Source organism: Vanessa tameamea, chromosome 24 (genome assembly GCF_037043105.1).
Source record: "Vanessa tameamea isolate UH-Manoa-2023 chromosome 24, ilVanTame1 primary haplotype, whole genome shotgun sequence".
Lineage (NCBI taxonomy): Eukaryota > Metazoa > Arthropoda > Insecta > Lepidoptera > Nymphalidae > Vanessa > Vanessa tameamea.
The window spans coordinates 3,519,284-3,540,883 of NC_087332.1; the positions used below are offsets into that span (position 1 = coordinate 3,519,284).

Below are 21,600 nucleotides of genomic sequence, written 5' to 3' on the forward strand. Positions count from 1 at the left end.
AAAATGTTAAAGTTCACAGACGTTTCGCCGGAGATTTATTAACAAATTATATAAAAATCTATTTATATTATTGTCATTAAATGTTTAATATCTCTGTTAAATGCATGAATGATTTGCATATTTTTTGTAATTTCGTATAAAAAATAAATTTACATGCATTGCATATTTTGAGTCCCATAAAAACTATTTGCACGTCGAAACATTATTAATCTAGCACAAATAAAAAAAAGATCTCCACGGCGGGGAATCGAACCCCGGTCTCCCGCGTGACAGGCGGGGATACTGACCACTATACTACCGAGGACACATTGTAAATTGCAAATTTATGAGACATGTATGAATTACCGTGACATTTATAAATAAACTTATTTATTAATATATCATAGTTATTATAAGTACTTAATTATAAATTACTATTATTGTAACGTTCGTGGATTCTTATTACGTTTATGGCAATTATTTTATAACGCTTGTGCGTTGCTAATGATGGTATCAAAGATATTATCTCTTTCGTACTTGAAGTACCACTGGCACACTGAAAGCAGTGATGCTTACAGATAGTCTAACTGCTGATGAGTGGGCGGAACTTACCAGCGAGCGAGACTTATAAAATACTAGTATGTATGTAATTACTCTAATGTTACTTACCCTGTACAAGAAAGTTTGATCTTTTTGACAGATGTAAATTTTTCTGATCGACGTAACTTTGCAATTACGAAAATATTATTTTCTTCATTTAATTAATTCAGAAATTGTAAAAATATTTTTAAAAAAAATAGCTATAGTACAAAAGTTCCTAAAGATTCAAGCGTTATCCGAAAATTTTAAGACTTTTTCTCTTATATATTATTGCTTCAAAGTAAAATTTAAATAGAAACACTGAAAATAATAAACGCTTGTGCAATGTTACATCGGTCGGACGGTGGGGACGCGAATAACAAGCAGTAACTGGTACAAATATCAATTACAAAAATCCTTATTAAAGATCATTATTAAGTTATTGTTACGAACGGTTGGGGTATCTTTAGCTGATATAACTCTTTTTAGAAAAATAAGTTAAAAAATAATTTGAATTCTAATTTGAATTACGTATTCTATCGTTCCATCGACTGTTATATATGTTATATTTTCTGTTTCTCATCACTAGCCGGTCTGTCGAAAAGATCAAGCTAACTTGAACAGATAATAAGACGAAAACGCTGTTTAAAAAAATTGTTGTTACTGTTTAATAAACATTTGAATTTAGAATATTTGAATATTCCAAATTTTGTATTCTTTGCAAATTTTCGAGAAAATCAAAGCAAAATATACATTGTTCAAGTACACTTTTATAAAAAAAAATTGTATCATAATTTTAAAGAATTGTATAAAATATAAAGGTACCACCGTTTCGGAACGTAGATTCTGCTGAAAATATATCCAGCCTGTGAGGTAATAAGTATGTCCCAACACCACGTTTTTTTTTTTTTATAAAACATATATCGTATCGTACTAAAGAAATAAAAGCTGAGCTGAGATGGCGCAGTGGCTTGCAACACGTTCATTTTAACCGAAGATTACAAGTTGAAATTTGGGCTGTACTGAATTAGGCTTCGAATTGAAGAAAAAATTCGTAGAGAAACGCATATGTATGTCGGATGAAAATCTTGTTAATCCTCACTCATAATTCACAATTGAGCATAAATCCTACATTTTCTGGGTATCATTATATATATTGAATAAATAATATAAAAGATTCGTGGTTTAAGTACCTAAATTATTAATGCGATTGTGATAAAAAAAAAATGTTGTAATATAACGTAAAGTTGAAGAAGGTTCCTGTACGAAGCAAATAGTATTTTTCCTTTGTATGTTTGTGTACATAGATCATTATTGTACCCTAACGAAGCCATGACGAGCCAATACATTTATAAACATTCATGCTTAAGAACAAATTCATCAAAACCAATTAAACGAATAATAATCAATTTAATTGTATAAAAATATATTCATCGTTGACGTAACAGTTACAACAGTATATTAATTATGACACTAACAATATACAATAATTTAAACTGGACTTATAAAACAAATCATTGTCACTTTCTCAGTGTCACTTAAATTAAGTGTTCATCACTCTGTTAATAAGCTAGGAAGTTATAAATATACCATTGAATGCTAGCTGCTTCGTTTACTACTACGTTACACGTTATCGCTCCCATGGGTCGTATTGTTATATTATAATACTAATAGCCTTTCTCAGTAAATGGATCTCAGTATCTAAGACAAATAGTTTTATTCATATCGAACCAGTAGATCTCTTGCAATTTGATATTCGTGACCTACCATCAGAGTGGTTAACTTGCAACTCCTTAAGTGACATAAAAATATCGCGCTCTAAGCGCGTTAAATGTTACCACTCCAACCCTATGGGTCGTAACGTGGTGTTATGTATTCTATAAGCTTAACGCAAATATTTTTGTAAGCGGACTACATAAAGTCTCTGGATTAATCTCTATTTACTACTTAAGAGTATATTATGTAATATTAATTATTAGTTTAAGACGCTATTCAATACTTATTTATATTATATACTTATTTATGTTGCTTATGTTTTGTATATGATGCGAAAATTTTTTAGTTGTTTTATAATAATTCATATATAAATGATCATTATCGATCTAAATACATATAATTAAAATTGACTGCTCATTTTTCATCTAGTTTTATGGGCTGAGATCCCGAAGGTTCGAATTCCTGATAAGCGAATCAAATTTTATTAAGTTTATTTCAATGCATGATCATCAGCATCCCGGCGTCGTGAAATAGGAAGTGTAATACTCCTGTGCATCCAAAATCACGTAATACCGTAGGTCCTTCGTCTGAATTTTAACATCAGGTAATCGCTTTTGTTTTAAATGTAAATTGGCTTGCGTATCATTGATATACTAATCTAAAACTCTTACTCAGTAAATACTATGATTAAATAACTCTCCATACTTTACTTAAGCCAACGTGATTGAACTGTCTACATTCACATGTCTTTTGGCAACTGACATAAAATTCGTTCCAACGATTTGTCGTTGACATAAAAATGGCTTCGAAATAATGACAAAATTGTAACGACATTACAAATTAGATAGTAGGGTTTTAGAAAATTGGACGACGGATGATACTCCGAGCTCCGACCATTAGCGGATGAAGCGGCGCGTACGCAGAGACAAAGGCATTCTTATTTTGGACGATTTTATTTCACCCTAACGGAATTACTATCAAGACAAGGTAGGTTCCGCGAGACCGTCCGACCGTGAATAGTCTGGAAAAACGCAAGTTTATACTTACACATGTATAAATATAACGTCGTCGAACGATAGTGATTCAGTTTTGCGCGATCGCTTGATACAAAATGGTGGACCGAGGAGGGGTGCGATACTAGACATAACAAATATACGTAACTTCGATAGAAAGTGACGCGAGGACAGTTTTACAACCAGTGACGCGTCGCTAATTAAACAGGTGACAATTAATCAGCCATCATGAAGTACCATATGAGGTTAAAGTGTCATACGATATTGGTATTGTGTTACGCTGTCTTATCGACAGCTGATCAAGAATATGACAATAAACTAACGAAACTTTGGTCGATGTCCAGTGCCTCGAATAGTGATGGTTCAGCTGTTTTAAATGTGACTAGTGCTTCAATTGTGATACCTTCGAATTACAATAGTGACCCAATCGTTGCTAGAACATCGAGAGTACCACAAAATTTTAAACCATACGCGTTCCGGCCCCGTGCGATACCACTGAAAAAAATCGAACAGCCATCACAGGAAAAGAGTGTTTATTACACGCAAGATAACAAATATAAAGCCGAGATACTCTTCCCTGGTAATTACTTCGCAATTCCCAAAGAGAAAAGTATTGAAGAAAAACGTTCCGCGTACAATCCTTTAAGTGGTGAGCAGTTCGAACCGAAAGCGATACCCTTGTTACGGGGCCAGGGTTTTGAGAAGCGATCGCTTGATGTTAACGTAGAACCGAATGTAGATAAGTCTGATGAGATTCCGGATCAACAAGCGTCAAGGAGATCATTGTCATGTAAGATCCGCTGAACATTTTGAATTCTACTAAATTTCGATATTTCAAAATATATATTTTTTTACACAATAGGCTTATCATATTCTAATTATTTACATATATGTAAAATTCATTTTATAATTATGTGTCATATAAATGTCATTTGTCGTATAAACAGAGAAAATTTAATCCAAAAACAAGAACAGCGAGTTTAAGTAAGCCACCGTCGTTTATATTGAAAATATTAACGGCATCTACGTTATTACCATCCATTATAGCTTCACCGTCGAACGCTGTTCTCTGAACCGCAGAAACCTTAAATTTCATCGATTCTAAGTTATAATCTTTTCCGCTTGTGAACTGTAAAATGTAAATATCTATTATGACTTAGAACTGCGTCGCGTGTTATTGTACCGTCACGCGACAATGCAATGAACTTTATTATAGCATTTAAGTTTTTTATTGTTGTCAATTTCGGTTCCTCATTTCATTTGGAAAATTGATTTATACTTTTGTTGCGTTTAATTAATAGTTTCAACATTTACATTATCGTGCATGAATAACACGTTCTGAAGTGCACTAATTACGTTTGTCTGTATGTTGTTCAATTGCACATTAACTGGTTTTTGTTGATTTAATAGTGAAATCAAAGTATATTTTAATAATTGACCGCCGATTTTACTCAATCAACGTCAATTATGTTTTGATATGTAAGGTTATTTTAATTTCAGTTATCATAATTTGATTTACAATTGACTGGATCATTCTTAACATTATGATTTAAATATTACTTAGAATACTGTGAAATATTAATATTGCTTAGAATGCAGTTATAAAATTGAGTACTATAAGATCAGGATTATAATTTAATGATCGAAAATTAGATAATTGATAGAAAAACGCAAGACGACTTTCTATAAAACATTGCGTTCGTGGTTATCTAGATCATGAGTAAGACGGATAGTTGAGTAAAATTGTTTCTTTAATTAGTACATTGTTATCTTAAAGTATGGTATTCGTTTTTAAATTGATGAATTCGTTTGAAATATGATCCGTACTACTCAGTTTGTATTTGCAGCAATTTTATTAATTCTAGTTTCGAATTTTTATACACCTAATTTTGTTTATTTATATAAAAGTACATAATTTAGAAGATTCAGAATCAATCATTAGTTTGGTAATATATATAAAAGGTTTAATTGTATTTACAGATATCTTAGGAGCAGAAGAAGACGAAGACAGTGAGGACGAAGATGGCGAATACGAAGAAGAAGACGATACTGTACTCCAAAAAGAAGACGACATCAAATCGAAGCATAAGATCCCACACAAGATCAAGCACAAGATAAAGAAAGTGAAGAAGTATTCGAAATACATGATGCCCTTGCTTCTAGCGTATAAATTAAAATACTTTGCGCTAATTCCTGTAATGATGGGTGGTTTGATCCTGTTAGTAGGTGCTACAGGTCTTGCTGGTTTCTTCTTTGCCTTATTTGCAGCTGTTATGGGTTTGCAAAAGGGTGGTTATTAGATAGTTCATAAGTAGTCGACGTTCTCGCAGATGCCATCAGATTTAGGTAGATGTTTTAATGTTTGTTAGCCCTTAATCTTAACCCTACTGGGTGAAATTATAATTGATGTCGAATTTTTATCGGCGCTTAAACTGTTGTACTTTATTTATGATTTTATTTTTCAACTCGTATTTTCAATAGAATTTTATTTTTTATTTGTATCGTTTATTTTTTTTTAATTTTCTGTTTTTTAATCAGTCTCAAAACTTTTGTAAATATAATTCGCTAATTAAGTAATATAAAATAATTTTAAGTTATTTATTTGATAATTCATTTATTTATTACTTTTGATTTAGCGAAAGAAACGAGTGAAAAGGTTATTTATATAGTTACCATTAAATTATGTATACGATTGGTACTATTATTTTTAAAACATATTTTTTAAATAATATAACATTAAAATATATACATGTTTTGGTTCGTTGTTTTAAATCACAAAAGTCTCGTAATTTTTTTTATTTCATTTTTTTATCAAATTTAATTTCTAATAATAGGGCAATGACACATGTTATACAGCCACCGCCGTTCAGTATAAAAAGATTTGACCCAACTTTAAGTTTTGTAACTTCATTAACTAATATAAGATTAAAATGCATATTTGATTTTCGAAGAGTAAAAACAATTATTACTATGGTTAGCATATTATAACCTTTAAAATTACGTATTTTAATTTTGAGCAAAAATTCACAAAAAATCCCAATCGAGTCTTGTTAGTGGATCATATTTTTTATTAAATCGCAAATGGTCGTTATTTACTGGAAAAGCACTACATATGACGATCGTACTTAAAAATATACCTCCTACTAAAGTACCGTTGACAAAATAATTTCCTCTGTTTTCATTAAAGCAACTTTCATTTTACGACAATCATGGCGACATTAGCCATAGTAATTAAACTCAAAACTTTATACACATTGAACTCATTCAACACTATAAAAGTCGTGAACAGAATTTGCCTACCGTCATATAATAACTTACGACATATATAAATACACGTAGCTATGTAAAAATAAATAATTCAACCATTGAAATTGACAAAGCTTTTCAGTTTAATAGGAATTGAAATGATAGAATATGGAATATTCGATAGTGCAAATAATGTCAAAAATTTTAAAACCGACACCACTTTTGATTTTAATCCGAACAAGAATAACGTCTTCAATTCTACAGGACCTTTATGGATGTATGATCGTGGGAAATACGGAAGGTCATTTGCAGGTAAAGTAATACATAAAAATCAAAAAGTTTAAATGTCGATTGCGTATCTCGAATATTTTGAGTTATAATTTCTACGTAGATTTAGAATATACTAAGCTTGGAGCATGGTGCATATGTTTATTTAAAGAATGGTTAATATTACTAACAGTGCTAATGTATATGGACGATGGTGACCACTTACCATCAGGTGGTTCATATGCACGTCCGCCTACAAATTACATAAAAAAAAATCTTAAAAAGGAGCACATACGAGTACTACTGATTACAATATCTTAATAAAATGTGTTTGATTTTAGATATGAAAATATCAACATTTGCAAGACCAGAACAAAAGCTGTTGCAAAAACCAAAAACTACGACCAAAGAAAGGTCAATTGGAAAGAAACATCAGAAAAAGAAACACAAGTTTAAGAAGTGCATTTACAAACTGTTTAAAGGAAAAAGGAAAAAACGTAAATTCTTAAAATTGAAAAAACGGATAATATCAACATTTATTGGATTTTTCCTAATTAAAATTCTTTTTATACCAATTGTATTAAAAATACTAGCTTTGATAGCTGCAAAAGGTAAACGGGAATACTATTTAACTTAATATCTTTAATATTATTTTATCCTTTATATTAGTCGCACTTCCAAATAACTAAGTAATAATCTGTATTTATCCCACTGTTGGACTAAGGCCTCCTCTCTTCACGGGGAAAACATTTTGGAGCTAATTCCACCATGCTGCTTCCACGCTCCAAGAGAGTACCTAAATAATCAAATCTACCTGAGATTTATTTTACAAAATAAATTAAAATATAACTCCAAAAACAGAATTTCTTCATTTCAGTAACTGGACTGATGGAAGCAAGTAAAAATACCAAAATTCGACGTTGTCCACTTGTCTAGTAAATTAAAATAAGTTTTAGAATATCACATAGGCTTTAGGCAAGAAAAGTTCACGTTGTATAATTATAATTAATATATATTTATGTTGAAATAATATATAGAACATAATAACTTTGTCCTTTTTAGGTTTAATGGTTGGATTATTTTCTACCGTAATAGCATCAGTGATTAGTTTAAAGGGAATGTTCGGTCATTCAGGACACCGAAACAGAAAAGACGATTGAAAAACACGCGTCGAAATAGTTCACATACCAGGAAAAGACGAAAATGTGTTCTATGAGAGACCATTTAAAAGAAAAATAATAATAAATCCTTTTAATAATAAGTTGTGATGTAGAATAATTGGGTACAATATTATATATTTGTTTTTTAAGCAATATTGTTTCATTTGCAATGTAGGTGATAAATCTGATGAACATATTAATTCAATTATAGTCTCTATCGATACAAGGATAATGTTCAATTTCCTTATACCTGGCTGGATTGTATGATCTTAAGTTCCATTCACATACAAATATTCTAAAAATCTCTGTATGTCAACTAATCGAAATGTTTGGAGTTTAGTTTTTTTGACATAAAATCAAAAAAATAAATCCTCAATGTCGGTAGTTTATACAGATATAGATAAATATGTAGGCTCTATAACAATAGTATTTCCTTATAATAATTGACATAATAATATAAATCGAACTTGTTATTCTGCGATTAGCTGTAATTTGAATACATTTGAGGATGTTTGTTGATTTGAATTTGTTGTTTTTTTATAATATACTTAGGTAAGCGGTCGAGCATATAAGTCATCTGAAAGCTGGTAAGTGGTCACCTCCGTCCATAGACAAATGCACTGTTAACATCACTAATGCCACCAATCTTGGGAACTAAGATGTTATGTCCCTTGTGCCTTTAGTTACACTTGCTCACTCACCCTTCAAACTCACACAACAGTACTGAGTATTGCTTTTTAGCGATAGATATATGAAAAATAAAAAAAATAAAAATATGTATAATGTTTATATATTTCGTAAGTCATAATGCCATCACCACACATATGATTGGTTTACATTTGTACTTGGTTGTATGTGTGTTATTAAAATTTATTTTAAATAGATCTTAGTTACTGAATATTACATCTGTCTTCGTAGAATTGTATGCTAAAAGGATTATCGAGGGCCATAGTACTTTCGGCTATTTTATCTCGAACTTTATCAGACACAGTGTAAATACCACCGACCATTTTTCTAACACCGCGAACGATGAAGCCTCGGGGATTGTGCTTGTGGAAAAACGCCTTCATTCGTCTGTGTCGTAACATCATTTTCCTTTTGATTGGATGCGGTCTACTGAATACAGATCTCTTTTTCTTTGGAAAGATTCTCCTCTTTCGTCGCGCCATTTTTTTTGTTCTAGTATTATGATCTTACTTTCGTAGGTTTGTCACGCTTGCGGTATAGACATTTTCTGGGATCAAAACAGCGTTTGTTTCGATATTTTAAAAGAATAGTTTTAATTTTTATATTACATTTTTTCGGTAGGGTTTGTTGATGAAATGTCAAAGAACTGAAGTGTCAATTTTTATTCTTCTTTATCTTTAGGTGGATAATGTTTTATCAAAAGTTTTTATTACAATGGTTTAAACAAAATGTTCACATATATTTTTTTTATATTTATTTGTATTAATTGTACAATCATGTATTTTTATAAGGTACAATGACTTGCAACTCTGTCGAAATAATAAACAGTGTGATCGCGGTTAAAACCCGAATATACTGTTTTCAAGGAGAAAACATAATTTTATAATGTTCTATAATGATATCGCAAATAATTAAATGCGTCTCGGGACGCCGGACAAAAGTGATAAATTAAATTGTGCGAAATACGGCTAGCGTTGAGTTAGAGTGAGAGAAGAGGAGCCTGCCTACCACTGTATGCATAAGAGACAGGGAAGCCAGACACTGGCGCCGTAACGCGTTGCGTAACGAAACGGTTTATCCTCCCATAAGAAGTTATCTCTTCAAAACGATATTTATTGAATATTTTTGTTTCGGCCATTAAATTGGCGACAATCAGTAAGGCTAGCATGATAATAAGATTTATGTGAACAAAATAACGCTTGTGGCTAAATATTGCGTAAGTGAAAATATAAACTAAACTTCGCACTACAAACACCAAATCATACGTTTAATAAAACCAGTACTTAATACTGACTCTTAATTAGGTAACGTTTTATTTGCATAAGTTACAGAATGCTTGTTTTGTTTTTTATTTCGAATGTGAGTTATGAATTATTTACGTGGTGATAGAGTTTTGTCCAAGCCTGTTTGGGTGTTACCATCAAACAGCAATACCACAACAATACCTACTTGGTATTGTTGTGGTCTTGTTTGTAGGGTGAGTGAGCTAGTGAACTCTTGGTTCCCAAGGCTGGTGGTGAATTTGCGATGTACGGAATGGTTAGTCTTTCCTACAGCGCAATTTATGTATTTTATAAAATAAAAAAAATACTCCAAACACAAAAGATAACACATTAGTTCCCAAAGAATGGTTAATATTTCTTACAGTGGCTACGTATTCGGAATAACCTAAAATACTAATGACTTTATAAAATGAATGAATCGGCGTATAATGCGTTTCTTATCTAATACATAAGTGGCCTTAAGATTTACATTAGTGCCCGCTATATTAACAACTAAATTAACTTGACAGAACTAAAGAGTATTGACAGCTCTTTCTTATGAAGACCAACGTGAGTGGTCAAGAAGAATTGTAAGACGTGTAGTCACTGTGTAGTTCTTAATATACAGGGTTATTGGTAATTCGACGTATTCCCGTTAGGAGGTGATAGGGGTGACTATTTGCGATAATTTTAACCCCCATATGCGTGATGCAAAAGTGAAAATTTTTTGAGTTATCACGTAAGTCAAAATTGCAACTTCAAAAATATATTTTAAAAAAAGTTTCGATTAAAATCTACCTTTTTCTTCGGATTTATAAAAACGATTAAACACTGGATATTTTTTCAATATTCAAACAATAATTATCGGTCCAAATTTAAAAATGCGAGACGGAAAACGAATTTCCACCAGCGTCCTTTCTCATCATAAGTATAAGTAATAAAAATAAATAATAGTATTCGGAAAAATATTATCGTATAATTTTTGTTATTTAGTTCTCTCAATAATTTATTTATAATTACAATGTCCCAGTGTCTGAATAAGATAAGCGTTATGTTCCTTAGTCAATAAAGACATTAAAAAAAAAAGTGTAATAAAATAATAATGCTTTAAATAATCATTCATTATACTATTTTTACCTAATTGATATTCAAGTATTAGCGATGTGAATTTATACATATTATATGTACATACATATTTAAAAAAAAAATTTAAAAACAGTTATTTTTGTTTATTATATTACATTAATATGAAAAGCATTTTATTTGTTGAGATCCTTGAAAAAAAAACAGTTTAAATATTTCCACACTCGTCGAAAGTGTGCTCCACTCCCTTGTTTGTTAAAAATCATCCGTGCATACATTCTGAGAGAATATTCGACCGTACTTAAAGTACCCTTAGCCTTATCTTCAATAGTGTATACTATGTCCATCTTAAATAGAAAGTAAGGTATCGACTAGTTCATTGCCATGACCTTGAACGAGCAACATCATCTCGATTACGGTTAGTTTATATGGATTTGGGAATGTTACGCAACTCGAATAATTTACAAATAAACATATTATATATCTCGCTATGCGTTATCAAGTTACATACACGAACATCGATTTTTAGTAATTACAGACATATATTGATACCACACCTACAATCTGCTATTGAGTGTTACGTTGACTTATAACGTCAGGGGAGCTATTCTAACACGAAAACCGATTTAGAACTCTGTCTTGAAATTTGAGAAAGTATTATGCGGCACATAATATATTAATCTATATTTAAAGAACAGCATTTTCAATATTTTCTTATCGATATACCATCAAATGTCAAATTGGTTTATTACAGAAAATCTTGTCTGCAGTATGTTTAAACATTGCTTGATATTTAACAATTAAGACTCCCTTATAATGCATATATCACATACTTCGGTATAACTGCTTACTTATATTCTACGTCTAAGGGAACCCTTTAACATTTATGAACCCATTATTCAGCGTCATGTAACCCCAGCTTAACGTTTTTGGAGAAAGTCCGGATGTCCTTGGCTTCAATACAGGGCATTAATAATTGTAGCTTCAACGCTAGTTTCTCCTTATATTTTGACGATGGGTGCGTTATGTAATGATGTAATTGAGTTACAAATAAGTTTTGTTAAAACGATATATTAAGACATAGGACATTAATCGTTGGACAAAAAATATATACCTAAATTATTAAAAAATGCATATTATTTCGTACAAAATTATATTAATTATAAAAATGGTTTGAGTAAATAATCGTTTTTTTTCATGTAATATATTAATTCTGGATATATTTATATGTAATTTAATTGCATATAATGATTATATGTATTGATGAAAACTATTAACAACTGAGTTTCTTCCCGGTTCGTCTTATAAGAAGCTACACTCCAAGTCGTGCAATGTAAGTTTTTTTTTAAGATATCGGTAGGCGGACGAGCAGATGGGCCACCTGACGGTAAGTGGTCACCACCGCCCATAGACAAAGGCGTTGTAAGAAATATTAACCATTCCTTACATCACCAATGCGCCACCAACCTTGGGAACTAAGATGTTACGTCCCTTGTTCCTGTAGTTACACTGGCTCACTCACCCTTCAAACCGGAACACAACAATACTGAGTATTACTGTTTGGCGGTAGAATATCTGATGAGTGGGTGGTACCTACCCAGACGGGCTTGCATAAAGCCCTACTACCAAGTAAACAAAGCCCTACCACCACGTGAAATGCAAGCTTGCCTAGATGATTGGAAGAATTGATCAGTATTGTTGTGTTCCAATTTGAAGGTCAAGTAAGTCACTGGTGGCATGATTATAATGTAGTGTTCAAATAAAATAGATGGCCTGGCAAATCTATTGAATCTAGAAAACTAAGAAGCATAGGGTTATCATATAACGTTATATACGTTTTGCTGAGAAAGGAAATTTCGACTTTAATAGTGTGTACTACGTTTGATTTTCAACTGTACGAAATCATGGGGGATAGTTGATAAGGTTTTTCAAAAAACTTCAATATATCGTATTGATCAATCTGATTTGTATCCACCTTGAACATAATCGGAAAACATATAAACATCAAAAAAAGCTAAATTACAATACACAAATAACGGTCACATTAAAACTGTTTTAAAAGGGTACATTTATAATTTGATTGGAAACATTTCTTTTAACGCCGATTACAAGGCGAAATGTAAACATAAATTAAGCACGTGAAAATTCAGTGATGCTTGTCTGAGTTTGAAGCCAAAACTCCGACTTATATCTACGTATTTAATTCATATTATCAAACATAATCACTGCGCAAAACAATTTGTATATATATACATGTAGTATTCTTAAAAAAAGTGACCTTTTTTATATGGTAATAAAGATGAAAATCGTGTGATCACACCACGAGCGTTTGCTTTAATTTTAGCTGTCAATTACGCCTGTTTCATGTACTGCTCGTGCGCATCTCATGTATGAATGAACGTTTAACCCTAATAGTACATTTGAGTATCTTAGATACTAGATTTTTTTTTTATATTATTATCAAAACATTTAATTCGAATTTATAGTTTGATATTTGTTTTAAATAGTTGAAATGGACCGTGGAAAGAAAATTAAAATATTACCAATTAAATTAAAATATATTATATTACAAAATTTGAACTAGAATTTTGATGATAAATATTTAGTTGCAATTAATATGCAAAATTTACTGAGAATTATTAATCATGAGGCATATATCTTTTTATATTTATTTCTGTAAAGAGTATAATTACCCCTTTTTTTAAATATTACACACATTTACTGAATAATTACTTTATATCATGACATTTTAGACATATTATCCAAAATATTTTTATACACTATTTATAAATAGTCTCGATACATTAACTATTTACTACAAATATTTATTAGAAATATCATAGAATAGCATAGACTTTGTCTCTAAAATCATACACAAAAACAAATGAACATCGTTTACTCACGTCTAATATACAAATAAAGTATCAAAACATCACGCGTAACATCTTCAGATCTTACAAGACATCAACTATATATAACGCGGTATCCCAGCCGCATCTCACTTGATCCTCGACCACCAATCCGCAAGGACCTCCACTGTTATATAAACATATATACATATATTTCCAAAATGAAAGTGTTTCTTGTGTTTCTAATCGTAGTGGCGGTATGCCATGCTGCCCCTGGTGCGAGTTCCGATGACGGGAAAATCGAAATATTTTCAGGGGTTGCTATTGAAAAGTGAGTAATTTAATATTTATATTTTTAAGTTTGTATATGTTCATAATGCTACTCGCCTTTGTATACAAGAAAAATAATATTGCTTATTTAAAAAAAAAAAAGTTTTGTTATTGATGTATTTTATAAACCAGTGAAGTAAAATAATTTTGAATTTATAATACATTTATTTGTTTCGTATATTAACTGTAATATTAACAAATTAAGATTCGGTTAATTCTCTCTTTTTTTATTTAGATCACATTTGATTTAAAACCAATAAAATGATATTCACATATGAATCAATTGCATATTTAAAATTAAGTTTTATTTTTAAATATGAAATTCAAACTTATTATTACCTGAAGGTGATAAATTTAAACATAGCTAAGTTCCTTATATTCGCATAGAATTTTTTAAATGTTACCAGCTATAAAAATACAATAAAGACGTATAGCACTGTTATAGTCAGAGATAATATGAGTTTTTACACCGTGACAAGTATCAAATACACATTTAAAGGGGAACAATAATAAAAAAAAAATTTTCGCCACGTTAAGTGTTTCAACTTTCACATAAACGTTAAGGAGAAATTATCAAAACAACGAGTGAACGTCACACCGGATTACTCAAAAGGGTAACAAATGACAATGCCATGCCTTTCTAAAAACATGTACTTAAGTTTACATGTAACCGTTGCGTTTTACATGCTACCTTATAAAATACCATTAAACTGAACAAAACGCTATAATACAATTCTAGAATAAATAATTCCAAACTCATCCTAGAACACCACAGTGAACACTCAGAAATTGATATGTGACATTAACTATACTAATAATACACGCACCAAAATAACGTATAACCGTAAAAAATAACTCCATACTTTGATCTTTGCATCTAAGAATTAGATATAAAAAAATACTAATGAATATAAAACGTGATAATTTTGGAGCTATATGTATATAGATAAAATATCTCTATTGATTTATTTATAATAAACCTTTTTATTATGCAACAAGTAACATTACAAGTATCTATACTAATATTATAAAGAGGTGACATTTATTTCTTTGTATGTAAGGGAGTAATCTGTAACGATTTGATTCTAAAAAAATAATTGGTGGAAAGCTACATTATTCCTGAGGTTATACATTATATTTATATTACTAGGCATATAGCTATCCCAATTTTTATCTAACATATCGGAAGTAAATCTCTTTAGAATTATCTACCTACAACCAAAAATTCGTTCGCTGCGAAATGGGCGGTCGGAACTCGCTGTAACAATAAATGATAACGCTAGTTTTTTTTAATAAGTTCTTCTTCATGACAATGATGAATGTCAAATAACTATTATGTATAGGCCTAATCTGGATTAAATGTACACAATGAGATTAGAAATTTAATGTTAAGAATAAAAAGAAAGTTGTTCATATGTAAAATATCTTTTGAATAGGCGGAGTTAATGGTCTATTTTTTTTTTAATACATCTTTGAATTACAATTGTGTTTAATTGTGTTTGTGATACTATGAGATATATTTTAATAGTCATTGCTGTTGGCAAAATAGTCATCACGTCATTTGGTAGAATTCTTTTTTTAAGGAGATTTGAATATTTATTTAAACGTACGTTTATTTAAAGCCTAACGTGCGTAATGTACTAGAAGTACCGAAAACGAATTCAGTAGTTATTCTGTTTTCAAATTAATTACATAAAATAACTATTTATAGGTTTTATATACCGCATAATCAAGGAATTCTGAATACTTAACTTAATATAATTAATGTTGATAAATAATAAAAATAAATTGTTGGTTAATCATATAAAACTACAACCAAATGTGTGTTGAACGGTGATTAACTGGCGATTAACTGAAATATTTTAAATTCTAGAAAAATTATAATATTTGTGTAGTTTCTTTATATATAACATTATATTTATAGTAATTAATGATGTTCTCAGAGACGCGTCAGGGGAAGAAAAGTTAAATGTGAAGTTTGAACCAGGAGAATTGAAGGAAGCTGCCAGGACATTTGAGGAAGGTAGGTCATTTTATGTTGCTCTTATAAAATATAATATTTTTCTTTTAATATATTATAAGCTTAATTTAAAATTAAATATGACGCATTGTGAGCGTTAATGTCTGTGGTATTGATTCCAGTAATCTCCACCATTGATCAGTGATTTTCAAACAATTGAATTGCGAATATCTATATAAACATATAACTTAAATATACATAAAGACATGCACAAAATACATTAATTACCATAATATGGTATTTATTATAAATAATATCAATTGATGAAAATGGTAGTTACTTTGTTTTAATTTGTAAAATATTTTATTAACAAATTTACATTGAGTTCTGTTAAAACATATTAAACACAAATAATGATCACAATATAAATGTACATAAGTAATGAAACTCTAAAATAAATCACGATTAAATCAACATATACTAATATTATGCACCTCATGCAACTTTGTGTTTCAATATTGTAATTTTAAGTTTTAAGTTTGGGTGCAATAAAGTATAAATAAATAAATAAATAAATATTATCTGTTACGCACGGCCAAGCCACTGAATCGAAGCTTGAAGCCCAAGGAAGGACATGGGCTACCTTTTTAAACCTATCACTGTACTACCAACCCCTAAAACGCGAACAAAGCCGCGGGCTAGTATTCAATAATTACACAATCGACATTTACATCAAATTTCTCCATTAACTGTAGTATATGTGTTCAGTTCCACAGCAGAGTATGCGTGTTTTAGTCTTAGTTACACGAACTAATTCAACTTTCTAAGAAAAAAAAAACTTAAGATATACATCCAAATAGAGTAATCTCTGCATTAAACATACGCATTCAATATTTATTTGTCTGTCAACACGCGAAAGTTTTCACAGTTGAACGTAATAACATGTTGCAATAAAACACGTAACCGAACAACGACAGGGAATTTAATTAAAAATGTTCAAAGGAATCACGATTCGCGTTACTAGCTTTAAAGCGGTATTCGAATATTTAATCCTACGTGTAGGGTATTTACATACGTCAGAGATATTGCTGCTTATTTTCATGTGTCGCTGTCAAATTCTTGATTTTACCCACCCAAAATGTTTTCAAAATAGATTAAGGTGGAATTCAGAAACAGGTGGAATTCAATATAGTTAAGTATTATATATATTATTATAATATAAATATTTATTCTTCAGAAATTTTACAAAGTTTCGCATGTAGACATTCAAGAGTTTTTTTGCGAAATATGATTATTGATATCGTAAAATGTATTATTTATTATTTATACGGAATTAGTAAAAAAAAAAAATAAAAACAAAAAAGATACTTTATTGTTAAAATGTTGATGTTATGTGTATGTTAGTCATTCTATAATATAGCATTAAGGATTTCGGTCCTACCGAAGAGACCAGAGATAATATATATGTATAATAAGCCCGGTTTGACGTACCTGTGTCACTTTGAAATAGTAATTTTTTTTTTTTAATTATTTTTTCGCTTATAAAATCGTGTATATTTGCGATCAATAACTATAAACTTACTCAAGTTAAGATTAATTTGTACCCACTCCGATAACAGTTGATACTTTTATACTAAAATACTTATGAAATTATAATATGTATTTCTGTAACGTTTACTATAAAATAGAACTCGGTTTAAAAAATAAAGTAATGGAATTACCTAGAACTATGAATCACCGCTCTTCCGATTTAAATATCGAATTTAATAAAATTGATAAAGCCATTCGAAATACAAAAATAAAGTTAAAAATAGAACATTATTTTTAAATAAAATACTACACTACAAAATACAGTCCCGTAATCATAACCGCACACACGTTCAAACCGCTTACTTTCAAACCGTCCGTCGCTCGGTCAAGGTCGCGTGTTACGTCAACTTACGTAACGAGTCAATGAACTTTAGTTTCAATGTCAACGATCTGTATAGTACACAGCCTCGGACGCGTCCGCCTGTTTTCGTGTACTAACTGTAAAGGATTTTAATGCAGTTTTACTTTAGTTTGTATTACTTCGACTATATTTTATAAAATAATAAATATCGATATATTTACAAAACGAACAAAAAAAAAATCACATATTAGTAAACTGTGATATATTTTAATACAAGTTGTACAACAATCTACAATTATTGATATATAATATTATTATTATTTTATGAAATAGGCAGGCAGACGAGCACCATCTGCGCCATTGAAGACATTGGCGCTGCAAGAAATTTTCACCATATATCCAATGCTCCACCAACCTTGGAAACTAAATTATTATATACCCTGAGTCTGTAGTTACACAAGCTCACTGACCTCACATCACTCAAACTCAAACTCAAACTCCTTTATTCAATATAGAAGCATTACACTTACTTATTGATAGTCAAATGAAACACTACCACCAGTTCGGAAAAGAAAATACCCTGACGCGAGAAGAACCGGCGAGAGAAACTCAGCTGGTCTTTTTTGTTGTCAATTTTATTGTTTACACAATTAAATACGAATAGAAATAGCCACTACAAAGTATTGCTGCTTATTTAAAATTATATTGGTTAATCTGAATGTCACGTCCTAAATTACAAGAGTCGATCAGTAGAATAGATAATAAAAGATAAATCAACGACTACAACACTTCTGTGAAAATATAAAAAATGTATTATATATGTACACTAAATATTTTCGTACCAGTGGCATAGTTATCTTAGCCCAAAGAACTTTAGTGCACTAGGGTCTCTTGAAGTAAGTTGGCCCAAGTTATAACTAGATGTACCTTCTTGTTAGTCATGCTATATTATTGACGTTTATTAATTGCTGTTTCAAAATATACTGACAGAAAACGAAGAAAAAAAATAGGTCATCTATAATTGTTCAGAGGCCTTAAAAAAATTAGGAGCAGACTCAATTCCATGCTCCAGTGCATATTGAATAGCATGTTATAGAAATGAAATCTTATTCCACTTCGCTCACTAAGAATAATTAATACGCACCGTCGGTTCGTCCTTGACATGTTACGTTCATTATCTCACGTAACAGGGCATCGAACTTGCGTCACTGACTTTCATTTCTGTCCATAGTGCATCGTGCGTCTAGCATTTCTATTGGATGATGACATTTTAAATATGGAACGATACGCCTGGTTTTTACTAACGAACTTTTTAACAGTCAAATATCGCTAGATTCTTTTGAATTTGGAAAGCAATTTAAAACTATGTTTTACTTAATGGTAGAGCTTTTTGCAAGACAGCATGACCAACTACCAATCACTCAGATATTCTACCGCCAAACAGTAATATTTTGTATTACTGTATTCCTATTTAAAGGCTCAGTAAGCCAGTGTAACTACTGGCACATGAGTGGCACATTGGCGATATGAAGAATGGTTAATATTTCTTACAGACCCGTGTGGCCATTTGGATTAATAAAGTAATAATAATTATTCATTTAAAATTTTCAGCACGTGGAAAGATCAAGAAATACGCACCACTTTTAGCTGGTATCGGAGTAAAGGTGGTTGCGGTCATGGGCCTGCTGTTCGGCGCTCTGACTCTGTTGGTGACCAAGGCTTTGGTAGTGGCCAAGCTGGCGTTCCTCGCGGCGGCTGCTCTGGGCATCCATAAGTACTTAAGTGGAGGCAACTTCAATAATATTAGCAAGGTATATTAAATTTACTAAATTAATTTAAACTTTTCTCTACACAATTAGTACGCACTACGGTTTCATTTCAACAATGCATATTCTATTCAAGTAAGTTTTTAAAAGTTTCGAATTGTCAATTCACAAGAGTAATTATTTTTAAGTAACAACCGATTCGGAATATAGATTCATCCGAGAAGAATCGGCAAGAAACTCTGTAGCGATTCTTTTATACCAATTTCATTAAATAGATATGTTAATTAAATTTAAAAAGCTTATTGACAAAATATCTATACCTCTCGGTATTCCTGTATCTTGGGTGTATGTTTATAATTTAACAGTTTTTTTGTTTAATCTTGTCCCTCGGCTCATTGGTCAAGCAATCCATCTTAAACTGTTAAACATTATAATAAAAGCCTGTGTTACACAATTTCCAAATAATAATAAAATTATAATGATCAAAAGTAGTTATTAACACAGATGCAAACCTATTATCGAAGTCATTACTTGGTGAAGTTATATCTCTGAGTCTGTAATCACAATGACTCACAATCAAGTACTTGAAGGAACACCTAGATAAACAAATTGTGTCTGAAATATGCTTTTGTTCCGTATATATAGAAAGATTTATAATCGTATATAAAACACCCTTAACAACATTATATACGGATATAGTATTGAGTATATTACTTCTATTATATTATTTGATTTATATTATTTTAAGCAGGCTTCTGGATTCCAAGCAGCGCCACAACAATGGACCGCCCCCACAGCTGCTGCGGCGTCATATCCCTACGCGAGGTCCGTGAACGGCCAAGATGTGAACGACTTAGCTTATAAAGGTCAAATACCCTCATAATTAACAGCAATATATCCTAAAGCCATATTTAAAAGATGCTTTGTAAAATGTATTAACTTCAACATCCCGTAAGCAAAAAGGAAAACATTAAAAAGTTTTATCGAAATTTATAAAAGGAACGTATTTATGAAGTTGACTACATGTTATTTAATAAAGGATATTGCTTTAATACGAAAATAAATGATTAAGTAAAATTATTGTACGAACGAAATAAACAATTGACTATAACAATTTAATTTACAATGTTAAACACAATACGAATATGGATTGCAATGATCTTTAATATGAGATATTTTTCATATATTCTTAGTTAAATATATTAAAAATATCTGTATGATGTAAATTTATTTTAAGTTAATTTAAGTTGTAAGGCCTCTAGCTTTAAATTCATCACGCTGAATTATAAGGTGCAAATTTTAATAATAATTTAAATACTTGCATAGTTTATTATTTATTTTGATTTATATCTTATGAGTGCTTTAAAGCAATTATTAATACAATATAATATTTATTTATTTTGTATTAATTGAATAATTTATTTTATTTTATAATAATAATTGTAAACCTACGAAACATTTTGGAATGAACAGGGTATAATTCAAAAAGAATCGAATGTTTGTATGGAATAAATACAATCATATATTGTTTTTATCTTTTCTAAATCTTTAAAGAATGGACTTAGATTTCTCACAAATTAAATAAAAAAGATAAAAAAAGAAACAATTGTTCGGTCATAATTCGTGTCTTATCTGTGCAGCTATGAGGTATGAACCAACTTAAAACATAAAACTCGATCGTTAATTGTCAAAAAGAGATAGATAAATAATCTCTATAGTATTCAAATGATTTTCGAATCAAATAGCGTATCAATGAGCCAATCGGATGTGTGTTGAAACGTTGTTACAACGTAATTAGACCAATCATTATTA

At 30.5% G+C, this 21,600-nt stretch overlaps 2 protein-coding genes and 1 non-coding gene across 3 annotated transcripts; 2 read left to right on the plus strand and 1 right to left on the minus strand.

The window, feature by feature from the left end:
* Positions 1-232: 232 nt before the first annotated feature.
* Trnad-guc (transfer RNA aspartic acid (anticodon GUC)) lies at positions 233-304 on the minus strand. Its single transcript has one exon. It is a non-coding gene; the product is annotated as a tRNA-Asp (tRNA).
* A 3,044-nt stretch (positions 305-3,348) lies between these two features.
* On the plus strand, positions 3,349-5,985 carry LOC113403237 (uncharacterized). Its single transcript, XM_026643705.2, has 2 exons — positions 3,349-4,077; positions 5,268-5,985. The coding sequence occupies exons 1-2, from the start codon at positions 3,516-3,518 to the stop codon at positions 5,585-5,587; spliced, it is 882 nt and encodes a 293-aa protein (XP_026499490.1). The 5' UTR covers positions 3,349-3,515; the 3' UTR covers positions 5,588-5,985.
* An 8,005-nt stretch (positions 5,986-13,990) lies between these two features.
* On the plus strand, positions 13,991-20,827 carry LOC113398092 (uncharacterized). The gene is made up of 4 exons (XM_064218786.1): positions 13,991-14,172; positions 16,115-16,194; positions 19,634-19,833; positions 20,540-20,827. The coding sequence occupies exons 1-4, from the start codon at positions 14,063-14,065 to the stop codon at positions 20,669-20,671; spliced, it is 522 nt and encodes a 173-aa protein (XP_064074856.1). The 5' UTR covers positions 13,991-14,062; the 3' UTR covers positions 20,672-20,827.
* The last annotated feature ends 773 nt before the right edge of the window (positions 20,828-21,600 follow it).

Bases quoted from the DNA above. Each gene is read 5' to 3' on its own strand.
- LOC113403237 (XM_026643705.2), top strand. From the start codon at position 3,516: ATGAAGTACCATATGAGGTTAAAGTGTCATACGATATTGGTATTGTGT. The intron at 4,078-5,267 runs GTAAGATCCGCT...TTGTATTTACAG, and splicing joins GTCAAGGAGATCATTGTCAT to ATATCTTAGGAGCAGAAGAA.
- LOC113398092 (XM_064218786.1), top strand. From the start codon at position 14,063: ATGAAAGTGTTTCTTGTGTTTCTAATCGTAGTGGCGGTATGCCATGCT. The intron at 16,195-19,633 runs GTAGGTCATTTT...TAAAATTTTCAG, and splicing joins TGCCAGGACATTTGAGGAAG to CACGTGGAAAGATCAAGAAA. The intron at 19,834-20,539 runs GTATATTAAATT...TATTTTAAGCAG, and splicing joins ACTTCAATAATATTAGCAAG to GCTTCTGGATTCCAAGCAGC.